The sequence below is a fragment of the Rattus rattus genome, chromosome 15, assembly GCF_011064425.1.
Source record: "Rattus rattus isolate New Zealand chromosome 15, Rrattus_CSIRO_v1, whole genome shotgun sequence".
Lineage (NCBI taxonomy): Eukaryota > Metazoa > Chordata > Mammalia > Rodentia > Muridae > Rattus > Rattus rattus.
The window spans coordinates 7,637,975-7,659,320 of NC_046168.1; the positions used below are offsets into that span (position 1 = coordinate 7,637,975).

At 47.3% G+C, this 21,346-nt stretch overlaps 3 protein-coding genes across 3 annotated transcripts; 2 read left to right on the top strand and 1 right to left on the bottom strand.

Moving 5' to 3' along the window:
• Positions 1-20: 20 nt before the first annotated feature.
• On the top strand, positions 21-2,004 carry Ndufa2 (NADH:ubiquinone oxidoreductase subunit A2). The gene is made up of 3 exons (XM_032885551.1): positions 21-156; positions 288-394; positions 1,800-2,004. Exons 1-3 carry the CDS (start codon positions 62-64, stop codon positions 1,889-1,891), a joined length of 294 nt encoding a protein of 97 aa, XP_032741442.1. The 5' UTR covers positions 21-61; the 3' UTR covers positions 1,892-2,004.
• A 54-nt stretch (positions 2,005-2,058) lies between these two features.
• On the bottom strand, positions 2,059-8,594 carry Tmco6 (transmembrane and coiled-coil domains 6). Its single transcript, XM_032885549.1, has 12 exons — positions 8,374-8,594; positions 8,137-8,249; positions 6,225-6,340; positions 5,953-6,136; positions 5,583-5,687; positions 5,333-5,418; positions 5,042-5,158; positions 4,722-4,833; positions 4,432-4,618; positions 3,123-3,217; positions 2,619-2,786; positions 2,059-2,393 (listed from the first exon to the last, which is right to left on the bottom strand). Exons 1-12 carry the CDS (start codon positions 8,456-8,458, stop codon positions 2,277-2,279), a joined length of 1,485 nt encoding a protein of 494 aa, XP_032741440.1. The 5' UTR covers positions 8,459-8,594; the 3' UTR covers positions 2,059-2,276.
• Positions 8,595-19,492: 10,898 nt separating this feature from the next.
• Cd14 (CD14 molecule) lies at positions 19,493-21,346 on the top strand. Its single transcript, XM_032886019.1, has 2 exons — positions 19,493-19,791; positions 19,883-21,346. The coding sequence occupies exons 1-2, from the start codon at positions 19,789-19,791 to the stop codon at positions 20,996-20,998; spliced, it is 1,119 nt and encodes a 372-aa protein (XP_032741910.1). The 5' UTR covers positions 19,493-19,788; the 3' UTR covers positions 20,999-21,346.

Below are 21,346 nucleotides of genomic sequence, written 5' to 3' on the forward strand. Positions count from 1 at the left end.
TGCTATTGGTCCGATTGAGGGAGCTGAAAGGCCGTGATTGGGTGCTCCTTTGCTAGCAAAGATGGCGGCCGCAAGCCGAGTAGTCGGTGCAAAGCAGGTACTGCGTGAGATTCGCATTCACTTATGCCAGCGTTCCCCAGGCAGCCAGGGTGTGAGGTGAGTCGTAGCGTGGGAAGGCGAGTGAGCTTCGGAAGGTGGAGCTATGACCTTGACCTCCGGAGGCGGGGGGTGTCAGGGTCAGTGTGTACCTTTGCCCGCTAGCGACAGTCTCTCCTCCCGCCCCGCAGAGATTTCATCCAGCAACGGTACGTGGACCTGAAGAAGGCGCACCCCGACCTGCCCATTCTAATCCGCGAATGTTCAGAGGTGAAGCCCAAGCTCTGGGCCCGCTATGGTGAGTACTGGTCGTTGGAGGTCAGGGGCCCGGGTTGCAGAATACGGGATGGAAAAACATAAGGGGCCTCCCCACGTCATGGGAAGACGGGGCTGAAGGACCAAAACTCGAACTGATAAAGAAATTCACATTTACTTAGTTGTGTGATGCCTTTTATTCATGGCAACATATATATGAGGTCTGACTGGGTCTTGGGCTGGACTGAGGAATTTTTTGCAGTTCAGAGTGTACTTCATGTAAAAGACACGCTTCTCCATGTCAGCATAGGTCCTTCTGAATCACATCTTAGCCAGGACAAATTAAGGGACGAAGAATTTTAGTAACGTTAAGCACTTTATGCTTACAGCTTGCGCTGGGTACTTTAGCTCATTCTCATTAGTCTTCATTAATGTTGTGGATGGGTGCTTTTCCTTTGTAAATATTAGAACACTGGCACTAAACGTTATGGAACACACCTAAAACTACAAAGCTTGAATAGGATTGAGCTTTTGCATTTGGGCCCCTTCCTTAGAGCGTACAATGGTTGGCTTCCACCATTCAGGTAGTTACTTGTCCCTAACTGCATATCACTGTCTCAAAAAGGCATTCCTGAGCCAGCCTGTAAATCCCAGCTCTAGATACTCCCAGGCAGAAGCAGGAGGATCACAAACTCAAGGTCTGTCTGAGGCTAGAGTGAGTTCAATGCCTGAGTAAAAAATTTAGTGAAATGTTATCTCAAAATTTTAAAGATACACAAGAAAATGGTGATTGCCTTTCTTGTGAGAGGTACTGGGTTTGATCATCAGTACCAAAATAAAGCATTCCCTGACCAATTATAATATTGCCTCTTAAATAATCCTTAAACTAAATGGTGACATTTTAATCATTTCAACCCTGACAAAGCACTTTCTGCAGGTGGGGAGAGTCACATCCTACTACAAATTTGTTGTAATCAAGACTCCTATAAACTAATAAAACAGGTTTCCTCCTAAAAGCACACAGAAGGACAGACAGAAGTAACTAGCGTGTAGTGCTATATGTACATAATACCACATATTATGCTGAGTGCACTATGGCTGGCCAAAAAGTGGACAGTCAGCCAAGGCTAGACCCCTGGTCAGTAGTTAAGGCCTACGGTGACCCTAAAGCATCACTCAGATACATTTCTTCCTGTACAAAACTCTACTAAGACCTGGGAATTTTTAGTAGATTCACTGGATTAATGCTAAGTACAGCAAGACCACTTTTTTTAAAGGCAGGATTGCACTGTAGCCATAGCCAGCCTGGGACTGGCTGTGGAGCCATGAGCCACCATGTTCAGCAAACCATCTCTCTTTCCTTTCTTAACAACTTTAAAAAAAAAAATACCCTTTATAATTTTGTGGCCCCGTTATGCAAGATACTCATTTAAATCATCTTTCCTCAGCTTTTGGCCAAGAGAAGAATGTGTCTCTGAACAATCTGAGTGCTGCTGAGGTGAGCAAAGCCATGGAGAATGTGCTAAGTGGCAAAGCATGAAGTGTCTCCACTGAGGACTGAGCAAGCCCACCAGAAGCTACTGGACTGGAGACAATGTGGGGAAATGTGTTCTTTTGGTCCTTATAAAGCTTACGCTGTACAGTGTTGCTTCAGAATGTTCTCCTCATTACCTTCTCCCTCTTACTGCGTAAACACTGTAAAGTAGCTTTATATAAAAATACTATTTTATTTCTCATCAATAAACCCCAGCTACCCGCTGGGATGTCGCATGTCATTACCCAACTTGCTGAAGAGGATGAAACAGTACGATCTCAAGTGCAACGCCACTCTCAGGTATACAAAAAGCTCCTAGCTTCTAAAATGAAATAGGAGCCCCTAGGATAAATATGCCATAAGGGACAGGGGGTGACATTAAGCAGCCAGATCATCCAAGAATAGCAGTTGTCTGTCGGAGAGCATGTATCCTATCGTGAAGCTGAGTTTCCTCCTGATGCTTTTCTAGGGCCTGAAGCCCTGACTGCTGCAGGAAGGCGTGGGCAGCCTGAGGATAGAGAAGGACCAACACATAAACCCTGAAACCCAATTCCTGGAGCTCCCTGGGCCAGTCCACTTCTTAGACAATACATTCCTAACAAGATGAAGGTTCTGACCTTCAGCCCACACAGGCTAGACTTGCCCAGAGAAACGAATATGGGTAGGACCAGAAGAGGAGGGCACCATGGGAGGACCAGTGGCTTCTGAGCAACAGATTGCAAACCAGACCCACCTCTGGCTGATACAAGAACAGCAGCTGCAGCAGCTCCAAACTCTGGCCTACCACGTCGGTGTCAGAGAGAGCCAGTGTGTTAAGCAAGCAGGAGAGCAAGGGTCCTGGCCATAACCGCTGGCAGTAAGCGGGACCCTTCTCTACGACGTTGCACAGAACTGTAAGCACCTGCAGACACAGAGACAAAAGATGAAAACCAAAAACTATAATAGGCTAAGCAAGGCTGATTACGTACCTAAACACTAGTACAGGCTCTTTATGTGTCGTTCCCACAACCACCACTGAGACATTACCCACTTATAAGGAAGAGATGGGTGCTTCCAATAGTTTGCCCAAGGACCATAAACAGGAGTCAGGCTTAAAGACCTACACCTGGACTGTACTAGCTCTTTAACCATACCACACCACCTACCAGCCCTCAACTAAGGGTACCTAAGAAAGCCCAGGTCTGTTCTCCCTATTTGCGTTGAGCGTTCATGAACTCAGATGTTATGGAATACTTACCAACATGCAGACCACATTTGACAGCGGCAACAGCTGCAAGAGGGGCTCGATCAGATTCAGGGAGAGCAATGAGGTACAAAAAGTAGGACTATTTGCTGAAAAGGAAAATGTCATAGGAAGTGCCTTTAGTGCTAAACTGCTACTCCCACAATCCTACCCGCTACAACTTAGGCCATGAAGAACTAGCTGCTACGTCAAAGTCCATAGCCTGCTCTATCCAAATGGGAGGCATAGGGGCCTTCAAGGATAAGAGGCATGTCCCTGGAGAATGTGCAAGCAGACTTTGCCATCTTCCTTGAGTCTCTCTGCACTCCCACACTCCATTCCATGAGGCCCCTGACCACAAATGTAGCCCCCAGGAGGATATGAGCATCAGAAACTTCCTTAATACAACTTTGAGGAGCCACCATTTCTGGATCTTAGATAGGGATTGATGGGGACAGCATCTCCACCCAAGAGTACAAGATGGGTACATTCCTGTTGTTGAACTGCCCTCGGTTCTTCCAGACCAACTGTTCCCACTTCCTGACTCTAGTAGCTTCAAGCTCTGAGGTCAGTGTACCAAGAGGCTGAACATGTCATGGAAGAAAGGGTTTTATGTTTGTTAACATGTATATACATGGCATCCAGTACTCAACATGTGCACACATACTCAGAAGTTAAGGGGACGGACTCTTTCAGGTGTGCAAGGCACTGCGTGTCCACATGGGGGAGCTCTGACTTCATTTTTAGTCTCCTAATTGCAGGAAGTTGAAGCCTAGGGTGGACACATGCCCCAGTATTTTCAGAATGACTAGGTCAGAAGAGGAGACCCTTGGCTAACTGGCTCTACAAGAGGTGCGCTTCATCTGGAATATTTTTCTGATCGAAACTTCAATAGAGTTAATTTACAGAGCATCTTTGGCAGTAATTGGTGAACAAGCTAAGGTTGAGAGACAGAAGAGTGTAGGCCCTGAGGAAGAGGTCGGGATCCCTGGGAATACTTTCATCCCAACCCGAACGGAATGAGGCAAGTTATTGGGAAAGTGGAGGAAAGGACTGCCTAACAGCCATGGGTAGATAGAGGGAGGGTCTTCCTTCAAAGGGTCCTTTCAGGGAACCAAGATGAGAGACCTTCACTGACACGGTAGGGAAAGGTGTGGACCCTCCTATATAGGTTTTGAATTTTCCTCCTAGTCCCCCCGCCCCCTTATTCTCTGCCTTTCCCTCAATCTGTATTTTGTTTCCTAACAAATCTACCCTTCCTTTGGCCTTAATAAATATTTTAATGATGATAAAAGACCAGGCCTAGGCAGAATGTAACAGATACCAGTGAGGTTGTTGAGGAGCCAGAGGCCCTCAGGTAGCAAGGCGGGCTGTTTCTGAAGGAAGAACTGGAGAAAGATAAATAAGGCCGCCACAAGTCGCTCGTCTCTGAGCTCCATCTGCTGTCCCATGGCCTCCGCGGGCACTTCTGTTAACAGGTTGCTTAGACACCGAACCACAGGGCATGCAAGCTGCAAAGACAAGCTGAGAATAGAAGGAGAAAGACACGGCAGAGATGGACAGACAGAAAGACAGACAGACAGAGTGTAAAATCCCACAGACCCTCTCCCTTACCAGCTCTAGTCCCACATCATCCGTTCTCTGCACAGCCCCAGCCAAGTCCACCAGCAGCAGTGCCAACGTGGGCAGAGCCCCGTGGGTGAGGAGCACAGCATTGTTGACCTGGCTGGGTGACAGGAAACAGGCAGTCACTATCAAGTCGACCCCACCGTTAAGCTACAAAACAACCCAGTCTGTGGGTTTCCGAAGCAAAAGAAAGCACCACAGAGGGATGAAAAACTCACCAAAGCAATTCCAGAAACTAAATCCAGTCCTTAGACTTAAGTCATCTGTAGGGAGCCCCAGGAAAGACATTTTCCCAATTGGCCCGTTACCTGCAAATGATATAGTGAAGGCACCAGGCAAACTCCATAGCAACCCCAAGATTCAGCTTCGGGCCTGGTCCCATCAATCGCAGCATCTGCTGGGGAAGGCTGGAGTCCAGAATAGAGCTGCCACAAAAGCAGGCTGTGAGCAGGAGCCATGGAGATACCAATGGCTCCCCTCAAACACTTGTAGTGAGAAAGTGTCCAAACTGTGGGAATCAGATCTGACGGAGCACCCATGGGCTATACTACCAAGAGCGTCAACCAGAGCTGGGCATCTGAAGATAGACTTTTACTCACGGAATGATCTTCTCTGGAGCTTCCTTAGCCTGCAGAAGCTGGGACAAGGCATATCCAAGGGCCTCCAGCACAGCCACATGGGGGGACTAGAAACAGACAGGGTAGGGATCTGACTGGAAAATGGGTCAAAAGGACCCAGACGTTTAACCCTTTGACAAAGGGTAGAGGTTGGAAGCCAGTGGAGCACGTGAACAGAACGTGAACAGAAGCTAGGGGAGGCTTGCTAGGGAGAGACCAAGGAAGCACTCACCTGGATGCAGGCAGCAAAAGCCGGAACAATGCCCTGTGGCAGGAGCTGCTTTCTCACAGCCTCGCTCTCCACGATAAGGTTCCCCAGTGTGTACAGACACAGCTCCTGAGAGCAGGCAACAAAAGCACTGGGCTGGGCTCATCTCACACCAAGCCAGGAATGGGAGAAGGACGATGGCATGTCCCTGTCCTCGGAGCTCACAAGAGAGGGGAGATGATGGATGCATGCACTGTTTTGTATTTTCCTGTACCTGCCAGATCAAGCTGGCCCCAAAGGCATGCATATATTATATACATATACATATACATATACATATACATATACATGTACACTCTAAGCCCAGAGCAAGATTAAAAGGAACAGGTCTTACTATGAAGTCTGAGCTGTGACCAGAGAGGTAGGTGAGGAGGTAGGAAGTAGCTGGCAGGCAGGCCTCAGCCACTGCAGACTGCTCAGAATGAGAGAGCTCATGTAGGCACCGAGCCGCCTCAAGCTGCAACAGGGCCCGATTGCTGGTCAAGAGCCCGACAAGGGTCCGCATGCTGCCCTCCAGCCTACATGAATGACACCAGAACCCCGCTAAGCTTGTGGTCTATGCCCTCCACTCTCTTGCCCTGGAAAGCCCCAACCACCTCCACTGACCTGATGAAGGTTTGCTGTGTGTCAGGGTGCTGCAAGCCTCGACGAAGGCTAACCAGAGCCTTCTCCCTCTCCTTTTCATCTGTTCCCCGTTGGGCTAGCCGAAGGAACTGCTGGACCTGGATCCCAGGACAGGAAAAGGAAGACATGTAATTGCCATGAAGCATACCCTAAGTCTCTTGTCTACCAACTTTATCTGTGGCATCTACAATATCAACTCATACTTGGAACTTGTTATTGGTAACCGTATGGCCTGGCATGGTGGGACAAGCCAAGTCTGACGTCAGCCTGGTCTACTTAGTGAGTTGCAGGACAACTAGAGCTACACAGAGACCTTATCTCAAAAAACAAAACAAAGAACTAATATGGCTACTAAGCACCATCTGGGCAGGCCTGTTAGGCAAGGGATCCTGGTACCGGGCCTACCACTAACTTCCAAAGAATCTGAACCTGTGTCAGCATCTGAAAAATAATACCGACTTCACCTTCTTATAGGGCTACTTCCAGGATAATGTAAAGCTCTCCACCTGGTGAAACCTCCCTCCTTTCACCTGTTCTCCCATGCAAAATACAGTCCAGCAACACCTACTACTAATGTGCTTCATGCTTCCGCACCTTTGCACACCTATCGCCTCTGCCTGTGATATACTCCAGACTCTAAGTCTTTCAGATTTCTGCTCTTCATGGCCTCACGGCAGTTAGTTCTAGCTTCCTCCAACAAATTTACGAGTTTTTCTTGGGCCTCGTGTTTCCTCCTACGATAAAAGTGGGAAGAAATCTGTCTCCTTCCTTGGTCTTTGAACACTCTGGGCTCCATCTTGTCAGTCTTTGGGTGCCTCAAGGCCCTGGTATAAAGGAATGAATCACCATTCAATGAATCAACATCGTAACCTAGGAGCACCCGCTCTGTCAAGTAACACAGGCGTCACTAAAACGTAAGCAATGTCTGCTGAATGTACAGACACTTTCCTTTACTCGCTCAGTAAATCTGGGCTAGAGAAGGAGTGCAGCTGGTAAAGGCCTAGCTCAGTCAAATTCCTAGACTAGATTCCCAGCACTCCCGTAAAGCAGTGTGGTGGTGAACAACTATAGGCCCAACACTTAGTATGTGGAAGAGGATAAAGGTTCAAGATCACCATGAGTTAGATCTTGAGTATAGGCTGGGATACAAGAGACCCTGTCAAACAAAACAATAACAACAAAAGGGTAATGAATAGATTTATTCCAGATATTGTGGGAGTGTATCTGGAATTCTTTTCAGGGTCTTGCTATGGATCCCGCATTGCCCTCAAACTCAGGATCCTTCTGCCTCAATCCCCTAAACGCTGGAATTACAGGTAAGGCACACATCTGCCTCCTGTCAGGGTCTAGTTAAGTCTAGTTTGGAGAGCTAGATATGATGGTGCATACTAGTAATTCTAGTACCTGAGCTGAGGCAGGAGGAGTTTGTGAGACACTTGAGAAAACAAAACAAACTTTAGACATGGTAAAAGCACAGATCTTGAGACAGGAAAGCAGCTTCTATATGTTCCAGGAACTGAAAATGAGACAGCGGCCGGGTTGAGGTTACTGACAAGTCGGTAAGAGGTTAGACTATATATAGTTTAGCAGGTCAATGGAAGGATTTTGGTTTCTTTGTTTTAAAAGGAAATCGGGATGGCAGATGAAGGCCCTTTTAAAAGGATGATAATAGTATGTAGTTGGTGGAGACACCTATGCTAGAGGGGCACCATAGACTCAGGAAATCTTTAAAAAGGTTTAAAAACAACAGGCAAAGACTTGGTTGATGATGTGCTGATATAAGGATGTGGGACACTGAGTGGTACAGGGTTTCCGGCTGTTTCCGGCTTGATCCAGCGAACAGCTGGAGGTTAAGAGCGGCTGGCCAGCAGATGTGGGTTGCCCAGACCCTCACCTCGGCTTCCCCAAGGAGCACAGCTGCACTCTGGCCTCCGGTTTCTTCCGGGGCGTCTTCCCTCAGCAGCCTCTTGCTGACCAATTGCTGCTCCCTCCGCGCCTTCCGCAGGGCTGGTGGCAGAGGAACGACTCAATTAAGCTAGGCGGTACACACTCGGCTCCGAGCCAGGGGTCTCTTTTCCCTACTCCCAACCGCCACATTTGCATTTCCCCTGGCTTCCTCCTCCATCCGCACCTGCCTCCCGTTCCCGCCGCCGGCGCCGCAGTTCCTCCACCCCACACGCCAGCGTCCTGAGGCGGCCCTGCCGCCGACCCCACATCTTGCAGCCAAAAAAATCCTAGAGATCGGCGGCTACGGCGCGGCCCGGGGAAGGTTGGGACTGCGCAGGCGCTGGACAAAACCAGAAGAAAAAGTCACTCCTGGCACAGGGGTGAGGGGTGGGGCTGTGCGTGAGGGCGGGGCGATGACGCGAGGGCGGGGTCAGGCCGGAATTTCGTAGGTGGTAGGTTGACTCTGCTGTCTCTCAGAAGTCAAGCTCATGAAAGAGACCTCCTCGGACATGCGCTGTCACTATCCGCTCAGCAAGCACATACTCTTAAGAATTCACTGATTAATTCACCGATTACTCGGCTTCCACTGATGAGCTCTTCCTAAATGCTTGAAGCATAATATTCCACTGAGAGATGGCTTTAAGAGCATGAATGGGTCTGGGACCAATTTCCAGCATTCACCTCAGGCAGCTCACAACTACCTACCTATAACTCCAGTTCCTTCGTGCGTGCGATGCCATGCAGGCACAGTAGACATATCATAAAAATAAATCTTGGTGGCACACACTTGTAATTCCAACACTCAGGAAGCAAAAGCAAGATTCCTGAGCGTTTGAGACTACCTGGCCCACATGCCGAGTTCTAGGCCATCCAGGGCTACATAACAGAAGAATCCTATAAAAGTAACTTTTATCCACCTGACCTAATTGTCGTCTCCAAGGCTCACTACTGCCTTTGTCTACTAACTTAGGCCTGGTCCTGGAAGCTTCTAGACTCAGTACAATCTAATCTTGGCCTGGAATATTTTCAGCCTCTGAGATTCACTGCTGAATAAGCTCACCCCTTCCTAGTTGTTGCTGAACTCGAGCTGGCTGATTCAACTCAGCTCTTCTAGCTCAAACTCCTTACTAAGTTGACTGATTCAATCTGGCTTCTCTCTCAACCTCTGACATTTTGCTCTGTTTGACCTGTAAGAGTCCATGATTCACCGAAGAATGATACCCCAGAGTCAAATAAGAGGTAAACGCAAAGAGTGTCTTATTCTGCCGAATTCCAGCATGCTGGAGTCTCCCATTACCAAAGTAAAGAGACAACCAAATGAGCTTGCAAGCCTGATTTAAGGCACCTTAGGAATTTCTCCCATAGATGACCTCTATGTTAATCTGTTGGGTCCATCTCTACAGACATTCCATCACGGGAGTGTGGGGGCCGGAAACTTGCTGGGGGGTCTGGGAACTGTTGCTGAGGAAGTAGCTGGGGAAGTCTGGAAACTGCTTCTGACCCATTCTCATCGCCTCAGGCCAGGTGGTTGGGCAGCTTCTGAGGCCTGGACTTGTCTGGAATTGCCCAGCTCTTGGAAACAGAGATTTAGGCCTAATCTCCTTAACTGCCAATTTCTCAGACCTCAAACTATCTCTGTTACTCTGTTCTAGTCCTGGCTCTTCATTCTCCAGATCCTTCTGTCTTCACTTGTGTGTTTACTTTGTTCTCTCTCTGCAACCTGTCTCTGTACAACTATCCCAATAAAAATGCCTCTGTCGCCTCTGCTGCTGCAGCCGCAGCCGCCGCCTCCTCCCCCCTCCTCCCCCTCCTCCCCCTCCTCCCCTCCCCCCTCTCTCTCCTGTCCTGTAAGTAACTTCTCTTTCCTCTCTCTTCTCATGAGAGTTGGGCATATTCTATTTTGTCAAATCTTTCTCTAATTTGTGACTTGAAGTCCCTTTCAAACACGGCTGATTTCTTCTACAAACTAACTTTTTATGTGGTCAAAATATCCTGCAACAGGATCCCTTTTAGAAAGGGGGTGGGATGGTAACTAAAAATAAATCTTTCAGTCTAAATAAACATGTATTTAATTTTATGTGTGTGAGTATTTTGCCTGAATGTATGTTTGTACTCAGTGTCTGTGGAGGCCAGAAGACAGCATCAGAGTCCCTGGAACCAAAGTTAACGACAGTTTTGTTTTGGGTTTGTCGGTAGTTTTCTGGTTTGGTTTTTCTATTGTTGTTGAGGGTTTTTTGTTTGTTGGTTGGTTGGTTTGGTTTGGCTTTGGTTTTGGTTTTTGAGACCTGTGTAGTAGATCAAGCGAGCTTTGAACTTTGAAATCTGCAGGTCTCTGCCTCCTGAGTGCCAGGATTAAAGGTAAGCACCACCATCCAGTGTAATTGGTTTTGTTTGTTGTTTTGTTTTGTTTCATTTTGTAAAAATAATATTCAACTGCCATTTGGATGCTGGGAATTGAACCCATGTCCTCTGGAAGAGTAACCAATGCTCTTAACACAATGTACCCCAACACCCACCCATCCTATGGACCTCTGATAACACCTAGCAATAGAGATATTTACGAACTAGTTGATTTCTTTCATTCCGTGGTCACTCCTAACAAGAGTCAGTCTCAGGACAAAAAGGAAGCCCTTCGACCCTCTGTGCTAGCTAGTTTTGTGTCAACTTGCCACAAGCTACAGTCATTTTTGGAAGAAGGAATCTCAATTGAAAAAAATACTCACAGAATACAGGCCAATGGATAAGCCTTTGGTACGTTTTCTTGGCTCACTATGGGTGGTGCTATCCCTGGGCTGGTGGTCTTAGATGCTATAAAATGGCAGACTGAGCAAGAAAGGAGGAGCAAGCCAATGAGCATCAGTCTTCCATGGTCTCCACTTCAGTTCCTGCCTTGCTTCCTGTTCTGACTTCCCCCGGTGATAGACTGTTGCTACCTGGAATTGTAAGATGAAATAAACTCTTTTCTCCTCAAGCTCCTTCTGATGTTTATCACAGCAATAGAAATCTAACTGAGACACGCCCATTCCCCATCCTTTCCTCCTTTCTCCCTGTTACTATCCCCAGTCTATAAGGGGTCCACAAACTCTCCGGTTTTCCTCAGCTAGAGTCGGCTCTTCCTCAGGTTCTCTCCGGTTAAACCCATTCCTTTGTGAAGTCACGTGTTTCCTTGTTCTCCTTCTCTCTGACCCTTTCAAAACTGTCACTCAGTCGCAGTATAATCTGTTGATGGTTTTCTCTCATACTTCCTTCTCAGCTCCAAGAGAATTAGTTGTTCTGGTGACATGACGACTTTCCTTGGTGCCTTTTACTCTTTTTTTTTTTTAAAGATTTATTTATTTACTATATATAAATACACTGTAGCTGTCTTCACATACACTAGAAGAGGGCTTCAGACCTCATTCAGATGGTTGTGAGACACCATGTGGTTGCTGGGATTTGAACTTAGGACCTCTGGAAGAGCAGTCGGTGCTCTTAACCTCTGTGCCATCTCTCCAGCCCGTGCCTTTACTCTTAAGGCAAAATGCTGTAAGTAGCTTCACAGGAAGGAGGGTCCTTGAAGAGACAATTCTGTCTCTCTTCTTTTGGTTATCAGACTACTGAAATACTGGACCCCCAAGAAACTGGAATTTTCTCCAGAAATCTCATGCTGGGAAAAGAAAAAACCTAAAGCTAAAAACGTGGCTTCTCGGGCTGGAGAGATGGCTCAGCGGTTAAGAGCGCCGACTGCTCTTCCTGAGGTCCTGAGTTCAAATCCCAGCAACCACATGGTGGCTCACAACCATCTGTAATGGGATCCGATGCCCTCTTCTGGTGTGTCTGAAGACAGCTACAGTGTACTCATATGAATAAAATAAATAATTAAAAAAACAAAAAACAAAAAACGTGGCTTCTCTCCTCACACCAATGCACATAAAAAACAAAAACAGAATCACAAAAAAATAAATCTTTTAAAAAGAGATTTATTTTTACTTTATATGTGTTACTGTTTTGGCCATGTGTGCATAGGTATATACACCATTGTGTGCCTACTGCTCCCAGAAACCAGAATAGGGTGCTAGATTCCCTGCACCTGGAGCTGCAGGTGGGTTTGAACTGCCATCTAGGTGCAGTGAACCAACCTACCAGGCTGAGAGCAAATGCTTTTAGCTATAGGTCTCTCCACAAATTGTTTTTCACATCAACTTCCTTCCTCTGAATTTAGTTCTGTCCCCTTGGAGTCTCTACCACAAAACAATCAGTTAAATATGTACAGCTATTTAACACCTTGTACCATGTCTCCAAATCCAATACTTTTCCAACCCCAGGACATACTGATCACCTACTATGTACCATCCTGCCGTGATGAACCTCTTCTTCTTGCAACAAGCTTATAGCAGTGCCGCCTCCTCCTCCTCCTCTTCCTCCTCCTCCTCCTCCTCCTCCTCCTCCTCCTTTTCCTCCGCCTCTGAATTGATGGGAAGGAGGCATGTACATGCCACTACACATGTATGGATGCAAGTCAGAGAGCTGGTTCATTGGTTCTCTTCTTACATCTTTTTTTAAATTATTTATTTATGTGAGTACACTGCAGTTGTCTTTAAACACACCAGAAGAGGGCATCCAACCCCATTGCAGATGGCTGTGAGCCACCATGTGGTTGCTGGGATTTGAACTCAAGACCTCTGGAAGAGCAGTCAGTGCTCTTAACCTCTTAACCACTGAGCCACTTCTCCAGTTCCCCCTCTTCTTACATCTTTAAGCGGACCCTGGTGCCTGAACTCAGATGTTAGGCTCTTATGGCGCACACTTGACCACTTGCTGACCCCAGAATAGTCAGTCTCTCTCTCTCTCTCTCTCCCTCCCTCCCTCCCTCTCTGACATGTTTTTTTTCTGTGTACCCTTGGCTGTCCTGGAAGGAACTTACTCTGTAGACCAGGCTGTCCTCAAACTCACAGATCCACTTGCCTCTGCCTCTGCCTCCCATATGCTGGGATTAAAGAATTGTACCATCACTCCTTGGCCCAAATAGGCTCTTAAACACATATCTAACTCCTGGTGGAGAAGATGAGATGAGGTCCCTGCCAAAACTATGTCCTGCCTGAAGAGTCCATTCAGACAGCTACCACTGCCCAAACTGCCTCCTGTATCCACCTGTCTGCCAGCTCTGGTACCTCCACAAGAACCAGACCCATACCCTGCACTACCATCATCTTGGTGTTACTTTGCAAGCATATGAGGACCTGAGTTTGGATCATCCCTGGAGTTGGTAAGACAAGTAGAACACCTGTAACCCCAACTCTTGAACAAGGCGGAGAGAAGGGGATAGCAGGGCTAGCCAGTATAGCCGAGATGATGAGCACCAGGTTCCCTGAGAGACCTTGTTTTAGACAAATAAGAGGGAGAGCAGTAGAAGAAGACATTGGACATCAACCTCTGTCCTCCACATGTGTACCCATCACATGCGTGCATGTACACACACACACACACACACACACACACACAGAGAGAGAGAGAGAGAGAGAGAGAGAGAGAGAGAATCCAGAAATCTAAGGTCGAGAAACTTACCCAAGTCTCCAGCCTCCGCTCTTAGTATGTGTATAGTCAGCTACGCTTAGTGAAACTCGTCAGGGATGTCACAGTGACCTGGCCTGGATTTGAAGCATGATTCCGGAAATATAGAGAATGCTCAACAGGATATACAATAGGCGGTATGCTCTGAGGTTTCCTTGTTTGGATTGAGAGCAGACATGCAGCTATTCATCAATTAACACTTCTGTGGAAATAAAATATCTTCATCAGGTGAGGTGGCACATGCCCGTAATCCCAGGACCCAGGAGGCAGAGGCAGACGGATCTCTTAAAGATCTTGTCTTTAAAAGAGTGGGGCTTGGGGGAGAGGAATTGGGAGGAGAGAGGGAAAGGAAACTTCGGTCAGGATATAATAAATGAGAGAATAAATGAAAAATAAAGCAAATGAGTAAGAAATAAGAGTGATAGATGGAAACAGTAGTGTCACCCTCTGATCTGCATAAGAGCATGCAACACACACACACACGCGCGCGCATGCGCGCGCGCGCACACACACACAGACACGCGCGCACACACACACTCACGATTCCAAGTAGAATTCTCCCCAGAAGTCTAGGGATACAAACCTGTGTGGGCTGTTATAACTGTATGGTTGCAGTCTTCCACCTATGGGACACTGGTTTCTTTCCCTCTATCAAAACCAGTGACATACTAGTTAATTCTCATTCAACACAGTCCAGCTCTAACTTCCAAATTTACTGGAATTGTTCTTGGTGGGAAAATGAGAAAGCAAAGTGGAGATGGAAAATGCTTCCCTCAGGCCATATTGGAAGCTGGAATTACCCCCAAAGGCAGATGCAAGTGAGTTCTCATAGCGGGACAACTCCAACCCTTTGGAGACGGGGTCATCAGGTTTCCAAAGAAAGAAGCAGCAGATGCTAAGATGATCCATCTAATGCACTTATTAAAGCGCTTACCTACCAAGGACTGTGGCATCCTCAAGACACAGAGCAAGGGAAAGAGGTTTCTCCTAAATATGTCTGTCACAGGAAGTTTGTCTGAGGTTGGAAGCTTGAGGTCTGGTGTTGGTTTTCTTTAGTGTTTTAACAACCTAAATACCTTAATGTCCAGACTCCCTGATTGGGTTCAGAAAAAAAAAAGTGACATTTAACTAAGACAGACTGTCTAAGGCACTCTGAATTTCTTGGTCAAGACAAGAAAAAAGTGAGGACATCTGGAATATCCAGCAGAGTGTCCGTCCCTCCCTGCAGAACACTTCATTGCCATATTTACTAGAAGTGAGGATAGGAGGAAGAGAAGTGAGGAAGCAATTAGAGTTCACAGAGGAAAGGACAGGGTGACATCCCAGGATTACATAAACTTAAAGGGGCTGCCAAATTGGTCAAAAACTGCTTTGAAAAACACCTTGCTTTAGTTGGGCATAGTGAGACATGCTTTTAATCTCAGAAGACAGAAGCAAATGAATTTCTGTGAATTCTAGGCTAGGTCGGTCTACATAGTGAGTTCCTGAACAGCCAGGGCTATATAATGAAATCTTCTAAAAGATGATGATGATGATGATGATGATGATGATGATGATGATGATGACGACGACGACGATGACTACGACGACGATGGTGGCGATGATGATCATGATGACCATGATGATGACAATGACAACAATGACGATGATGATAAACCTTGCTTCCCAATTCTAGGAATGCTGTACAATGTGATTTGGCCAATGAACCACTATCAAATACCACATTTTGTTTTGTTTTGTGTCAACGAGGGTGCTGAGGATACCTGGAAGAGAATGGGGGACAAGAGACATGAAGAAGGACGCCAAGACAAGAGTCTGATCAAGGCAACAATTTTATTTTTCTCCAAGGCTGAATTTATACCATAACAGGGGTAACAGAGGGAGGGGGAAGTGTTAAACATTTACACAGGCCAAGGACACAATATTTGTGTGGTCAGGGAATCGGCTGATATTGACAGGATGTCAGAAAGGTTACAGGTTTGTCATATCTATTAGTCAGCAGGATGTTGGTTTTTCAGAAAGGTCACAGGTCATCACATTGGGCATCTTGACGTCAGATGTCTTTCTCAGCAAGGTCACAGCTTTATCATATCATTGTTCATCCTGGCCACCAGATTTGTATTAGTCTTCTGCAGCTGGCTGGGGATTTTCCATGAACCCAGTCATACTTAATTCTAACCATAATAATAACATCAATAATGGAGGGTTTCAAGGGCATCACTCCCAACATCTCCCCCTTCCTTATAGTCAAATGAAAAGGTGGCCAAATGGCCGTGCTGTCCTGGAATGAGCCCCTTGGGAACTGCATCTGTCTTAGGTTGGAGTGATATTTGTCACATGGCCAAGAGAATCTTGTGGCCAGGGTCCATCATGGGATAAGGCAGCAGCTAATGGCGGCCCTCCTGTCTTAGGCCCTTTATTGTGAATATATCACTCTCTTACCCATCATTGACTGTCCAGCTCAGCACGCAGGAGTGACAACTCATTGATTTTTCAGCAAAGACATCAGGACAGCGGCAGAAAAGAATGTTGGCCTCATTTGGCTGAAGGACAAAAATGTCCTTGCTTGGGCTAGGAGGAGATGTGTAGGTGATCTTGGCCCTCATCAAAGGCATCCTCCATAGCTAGACCTGAATAGGTTTTGTTGCAATATTATCTACCTGTTGTTTAATAAAGCTGGTTAAACGATTAAGTGCCCAAGGGCCAAAAGATATAAGCAAAAGAAGGCCTACTAGGGGGCCCAACAGAGAGGGAAGCAGGGTGGACAACCAAGGGGAGTTGGAGAACCAATTTTGATACCAGTTCTCAGCTCTTTCTCTTTTCTAAACCTTCTCTGACCTTTTTCATGCTCTCTTTAACTATTCCTGTCTTATCGGCATAGAAGCAGCATTCTTCTGTGAGTGCTGTACAGAGTCCTCCCTGTTGTAAAAAGAGCAGATCGAGTCCTCTGCGATTCTGAAAGGTCACTTCTGCGAGGGATGAGAGGGAGTCAGAGAGATCATTGACCCCTTGTTGGAGCCTCTGGACAGCAGCGTCGGTGGTAGCACTAAGTTCTTGATATCTGGAGTTAGATAAGATCAGGGAAGAAATGCCTGTGCCTGCACCCACCACCCCAAAACCGAGGAGTGCAGAGATGGTGGGCGCTGAGATGGGTTCTCTGAGCTGTCTAGTCAGCACAGCGGGTGGGGACTCGAATGACTGGTCCCACAAGTGGGAAAATTCTTCAGAATGATAATGCACAAGATGGGGAACCAATTGAGCCAATACACAAAAATCAGAACTATCAGTGAAAAAAGCCTCAGTAGTCAAACAGGGTGAGACCATCAAGGCAAATCCACCAAGCATCATTTTGAGGTAATAAATATTGAGAATATTTCTCAGGGACTATGGTTTGATTACAAAGGTGGTGGGGAGATGAGATCCCCCAACACAAACCCCCAGCCCTGACACCTGGGACAGGGACAAACCATTCCATTCCCCTGGTTGCCATCTGCAATGGTGGGAATCATTTATGGGGATAAAGTCTCCAACCACAGCTATTCCTTCATAAAAAGGGGGTTGGGAATGATAGCAGAGCCAACAATCTTCAACTAACTTAGGATCTGTAAGGTTTAAGGTCAAAAAGGTCTGATTGATCGAGGTGAGAATCAAATTTTTGGTATTGGGAAGGTTAATCTTCAGGGGGCTAAGGGGGCCCGAGGGAAATAAACTGGGTGGGCTGGAATCATTGTATATAATGGGGGCTGTTGTGGGGCTCTGGAAAGTTTTTGGAGGGGCAGGAGGAACCAGGATTGGATTAGGGCCCAGGAGGACTGGGGAGGAGGAATGCACAGGCTCTTTAACAATTTTATGGTAAATAGAAGGCCTGTATCGGCACCTGGTTGAAACATTCTAAGGCACCAAGTATATTCACATGTCCAATCCTGGCTTCAAATTGAGGAGGTAAATAATATTTGGGGGGATGCACCATCCCCTTGTTTTAGAATTAGAACCTTCACAATGGGAATCTGAGACATGCACATTAGTAGGACGGGAGGTATTATAAGTCAAACAACGCAGTATATTAGGTGATAAAATTCTTAGGAACAGGAGAAAGGGGCCAGGCAAGAAAGCTAGGGGGTGGCCTGGTGAGAGCTGGTGGAACAACCAGATCAGGTGACAAATAGCATTCAGTCACACAGCTAAATGAGGAAGCTTTCTTGGGACAAAAAGGCCATTGCAAAAGTAAGTGCAAGCTTTGTGCCTGTGAAACAGAAAGGCGAGCAGAGAGGCAGCTGGAGGCTGTTACAGCTGTCTCTCTGGACTTAGATTCTCCTTAAGGAGTACCTTCCTGGGGTTGGGGATTTAGCTCAGTGGTAGAGCGCTTGCCTAGCATGCGCAAGGCCCTGGGTTCGGTCCCCAGCTCCAAAAAAAAAGGAGTACCTTCCTTCAGTGTCAGCTTGGTGGCTCTGTCTCTCAAGAGACCCAGCCTCCCAAGGACACTAGGCTTCCAGTAAGAACTAATAACAAAAGGGTGGAGAGATGGTTAGGACCTGGGTGCTAGATGCCAAGCAGCTGACAAAAGAATTGTATGACTTGTCCACTTTAGGGGGGAAGTTTCTTCCAGGCTGTCAGACATGCATGGCAACCTTGAGCCAAAAGACCAGGAGAAAATAGCATCTGAGTCTCTAGAGTATTGAAGGAGGCTTGCCCAGGGGGGTGTGACCCAATTGAAGCCTTGGGTATCAGACAGTAAGCTATAGTCAGAGATAACTGGCTATAAGGACTCTTTCCACTGCCATTCCTGAGGCAGGAGTCACAGTTGAGCTGGGCTTCCTGCCTCTTACATCCAATAAAGAGATTGGTAACACTGGAGTACTGATCTTTAATAGAACTACAGCCCTCCCAGGACTGCAGTAGTAGCCCTTCACCAAGCTGTCTCACTGGGTTAGAGGACCATGGAAAAGAAAACATTGATCCTGACCTTGGCCACAGCCTCCAGTTGGAGTAGGCTGAAGAGCCGATGCCAAGACTTTCTCCTGTTACCATTGTAGGGTAAACGTAGTCAAAGCCTGTTCCGAATTCTGTCTGGCAAAACAAAGTTACTCAGTCTGCTGCTGACTCTTTCTGAAACTACTTTAGACCTTGCTTTTGAAACAAGGTCTCTATTTAGTCCTAGTTGTCCTGGAACTCTATTTGTAAACCAGGCTGGCCCTGAACTCGAGCTGGCCTGCCTCTGCCTCCTAAATGCTGGGATTAAAGGCATGCCCCACTAGCCAAGCTAGCTTTTTAAAGAAAGGTATTGAACAAGCTGGACATGGCGACTCACACCTATAATCCTAGCGTTTGGGAGGCAGAGGCAGGAGGAGAATTGCCAGTTCCAGGCTAGGCTAGACTGGGCTACTAGAGTGAGAGACCACGGGGAGAAAGGAGAGGTAGAGAGTGAGAGAAGAATGAACTAATAAACAACGGAGTGAACAGGGAGAAGGGAGAACTGTTTTTCATATTAACTCTCAACCTTGAGCTGTATTCTGCCTCTGGAACCCATAGATGAGTTCACAATCTTTCCACAAGTGTCCAGTTACACTCAAAAAAAATCAAGGGCTTGGATTCGGACGGTGGAAAATTGCTAGTAACTATGACTATGGGGGAAATGGAGTTGAACTGATGGGACTGAGCAACAGAATACTGATCTAAGGCACTGTGTGATTCACCCTTTTCCTGTATGTACCAGACAAGCCCGGGGCGCCTCGGTCATCCTCCTGGCACAGAATGCCCTAATGCCACTTAGAATTCTTCCTGTTTCCGTCCCTCCCTGCAAAACATTTCATTGCAATATTTACTAGAAGTGAGTAGGGTTGTTAGGAGGAAGAGAAGTGGGGAAGCAAGTTGAGTTCACAGAGGAAGGGACAGGGTGACATCCCAGGATTACATAAACTTACAGGGGCTGCCAAATTGGTCAAACCAGCCTGTGTAACCTAGAAGCCAGAGAACGCTGCTGTAAAGGGAAGAAACTGAAGCCTTTCTCGGAGCCTGTCTGGGCTGCTCCCACTCTCAGAATCTACCGACCATGGTGAGTCAGACTGTCTTGGAGTGGAACTGGAGCCAACCTGAGGAATCTCAGGATCTGGCTGGAATCTCTCTGACCCTTTCTTTCTCCTCAGAAGCGTATGCTCGGCTTGTTGCTGTTGTTTCTGACACTGGTGCATGCCTCTCCCGCCACACCAGAACCGTGTGAGCTGGACCAGGACGAGGAAAGTGCCCGCTGCTACTGCAACTTCTCAGATCCGCAGCCCGATTGGTCCAGCGCTTTTCTATGTACGGGGGCAGCAGACGTGGAGTTCTACGGCGGCGGTCGCAGCCTGGAGTACCTTCTAAAGCGTGTGGACCCCGAAGCAAATCTGGGGCAGTACACTGATATTATCAGGTCTCTGCCCTTGAAGAGGCTTACTGTGCGGTCCGCGCGGGTTCCTACTCAGATTCTATTCGGAGCCCTGCGTGTGCTCGGATATTCTGGCCTCCGGGAACTGACTCTTGAAAACCTCGAGGTAACCGGCACCGCGCTTTCGCCGCTTCTGGATGCCACCGGACCCGATCTCAACACCTTGAGCCTCCGCAACGTGTCGTGGGCAACAGGGGATACCTGGCTCTCAGAACTGCAGCAGTGGCTAAAGCCTGGACTCAAGGTACTAAGTATTGCCCAAGCACACTCACTCAACTTTTCTTGCAAACAGGTCGGCGTCTTCCCTGCCCTTGCCACCTTAGATCTGTCTGACAACCCTGAGTTGGGCGAGAAAGGACTGATCTCGGCCCTCTGTCCGCACAAGTTCCCGACCCTCCAAGTTTTAGCGCTGCGCAACGCGGGGATGGAGACGACCAGCGGCGTGTGCTCTGCGCTGGCCGCAGCAAGAGTGCCACTGCAGGCACTGGATCTCAGTCACAATTCACTGCAGGATACTGCAGGCACTCCGAGCTGTGACTGGCCCAGTCAGCTAAACTCGCTCAATCTATCTTTCACTGGGCTGGAGCACGTACCTAAAGGGCTGCCAGCCAAGCTTAGCGTGCTGGATCTCAGTTACAACAGGCTGGATAGGAAACCTAGGCCAGAGGAGCTGCCTGAAGTGGGGAGCCTGTCACTTACAGGAAATCCCTTTTTGCACTCTGAATCCCAGGCGGAGGCGTATAACTCTGGCGTAGTCATAGCCACAGCTCTTTCACCCGGATCAGCGGGCTTGTCAGGAACTCTGGCTTTGCTCCTAGGACATCGCCTCTTTGTTTAAGGAACGTTTGCATCCTCCTGGTTTCTGAGGGTCCTGGTCAACAAATCCTCTGCTTTAAATTTATTAAAATCTTAATCCACAATGTAAGGAAGGACAATCAAGATGGCTCAATGGGTAAAAGCCACCAAGCTTGACTCCTGATTTTGATCCTCGGGATCCACACCAAAGGAAAGAACTCTCTCCTGAAAGTTGTCCATCGGTGCTCACAAATAAATATATATATTTTTTTTTCCGGAGCTGAGGACTGAACCCAGGGCCTTGCGCTCACTAGGCAAGCGCTCTACCACTGAGCTAAATCCCCAACCCCATAAATAAATATTTTTAAAATAACGATGTGCTTGTTGGTTT

Bases quoted from the DNA above. Each gene is read 5' to 3' on its own strand.
- Ndufa2 (XM_032885551.1), top strand. From the start codon at position 62: ATGGCGGCCGCAAGCCGAGTAGTCGGTGCAAAGCAGGTACTGCGTGAG. The intron at 157-287 runs GTGAGTCGTAGC...CCCGCCCCGCAG, and splicing joins CCAGGCAGCCAGGGTGTGAG to AGATTTCATCCAGCAACGGT. The intron at 395-1,799 runs GTGAGTACTGGT...ATCTTTCCTCAG, and splicing joins CAAGCTCTGGGCCCGCTATG to CTTTTGGCCAAGAGAAGAAT.
- Tmco6 (XM_032885549.1), bottom strand. From the start codon at position 8,458: ATGTGGGGTCGGCGGCAGGGCCGCCTCAGGACGCTGGCGTGTGGGGTG. The intron at 6,341-8,136 runs GTGAGGGTCTGG...CCTGGGATCCAG, and splicing joins TGCTCCTTGGGGAAGCCGAG to GTCCAGCAGTTCCTTCGGCT. The intron at 5,419-5,582 runs GTGAGTGCTTCC...GTCTGTTTCTAG, and splicing joins CTTTTGCTGCCTGCATCCAG to TCCCCCCATGTGGCTGTGCT.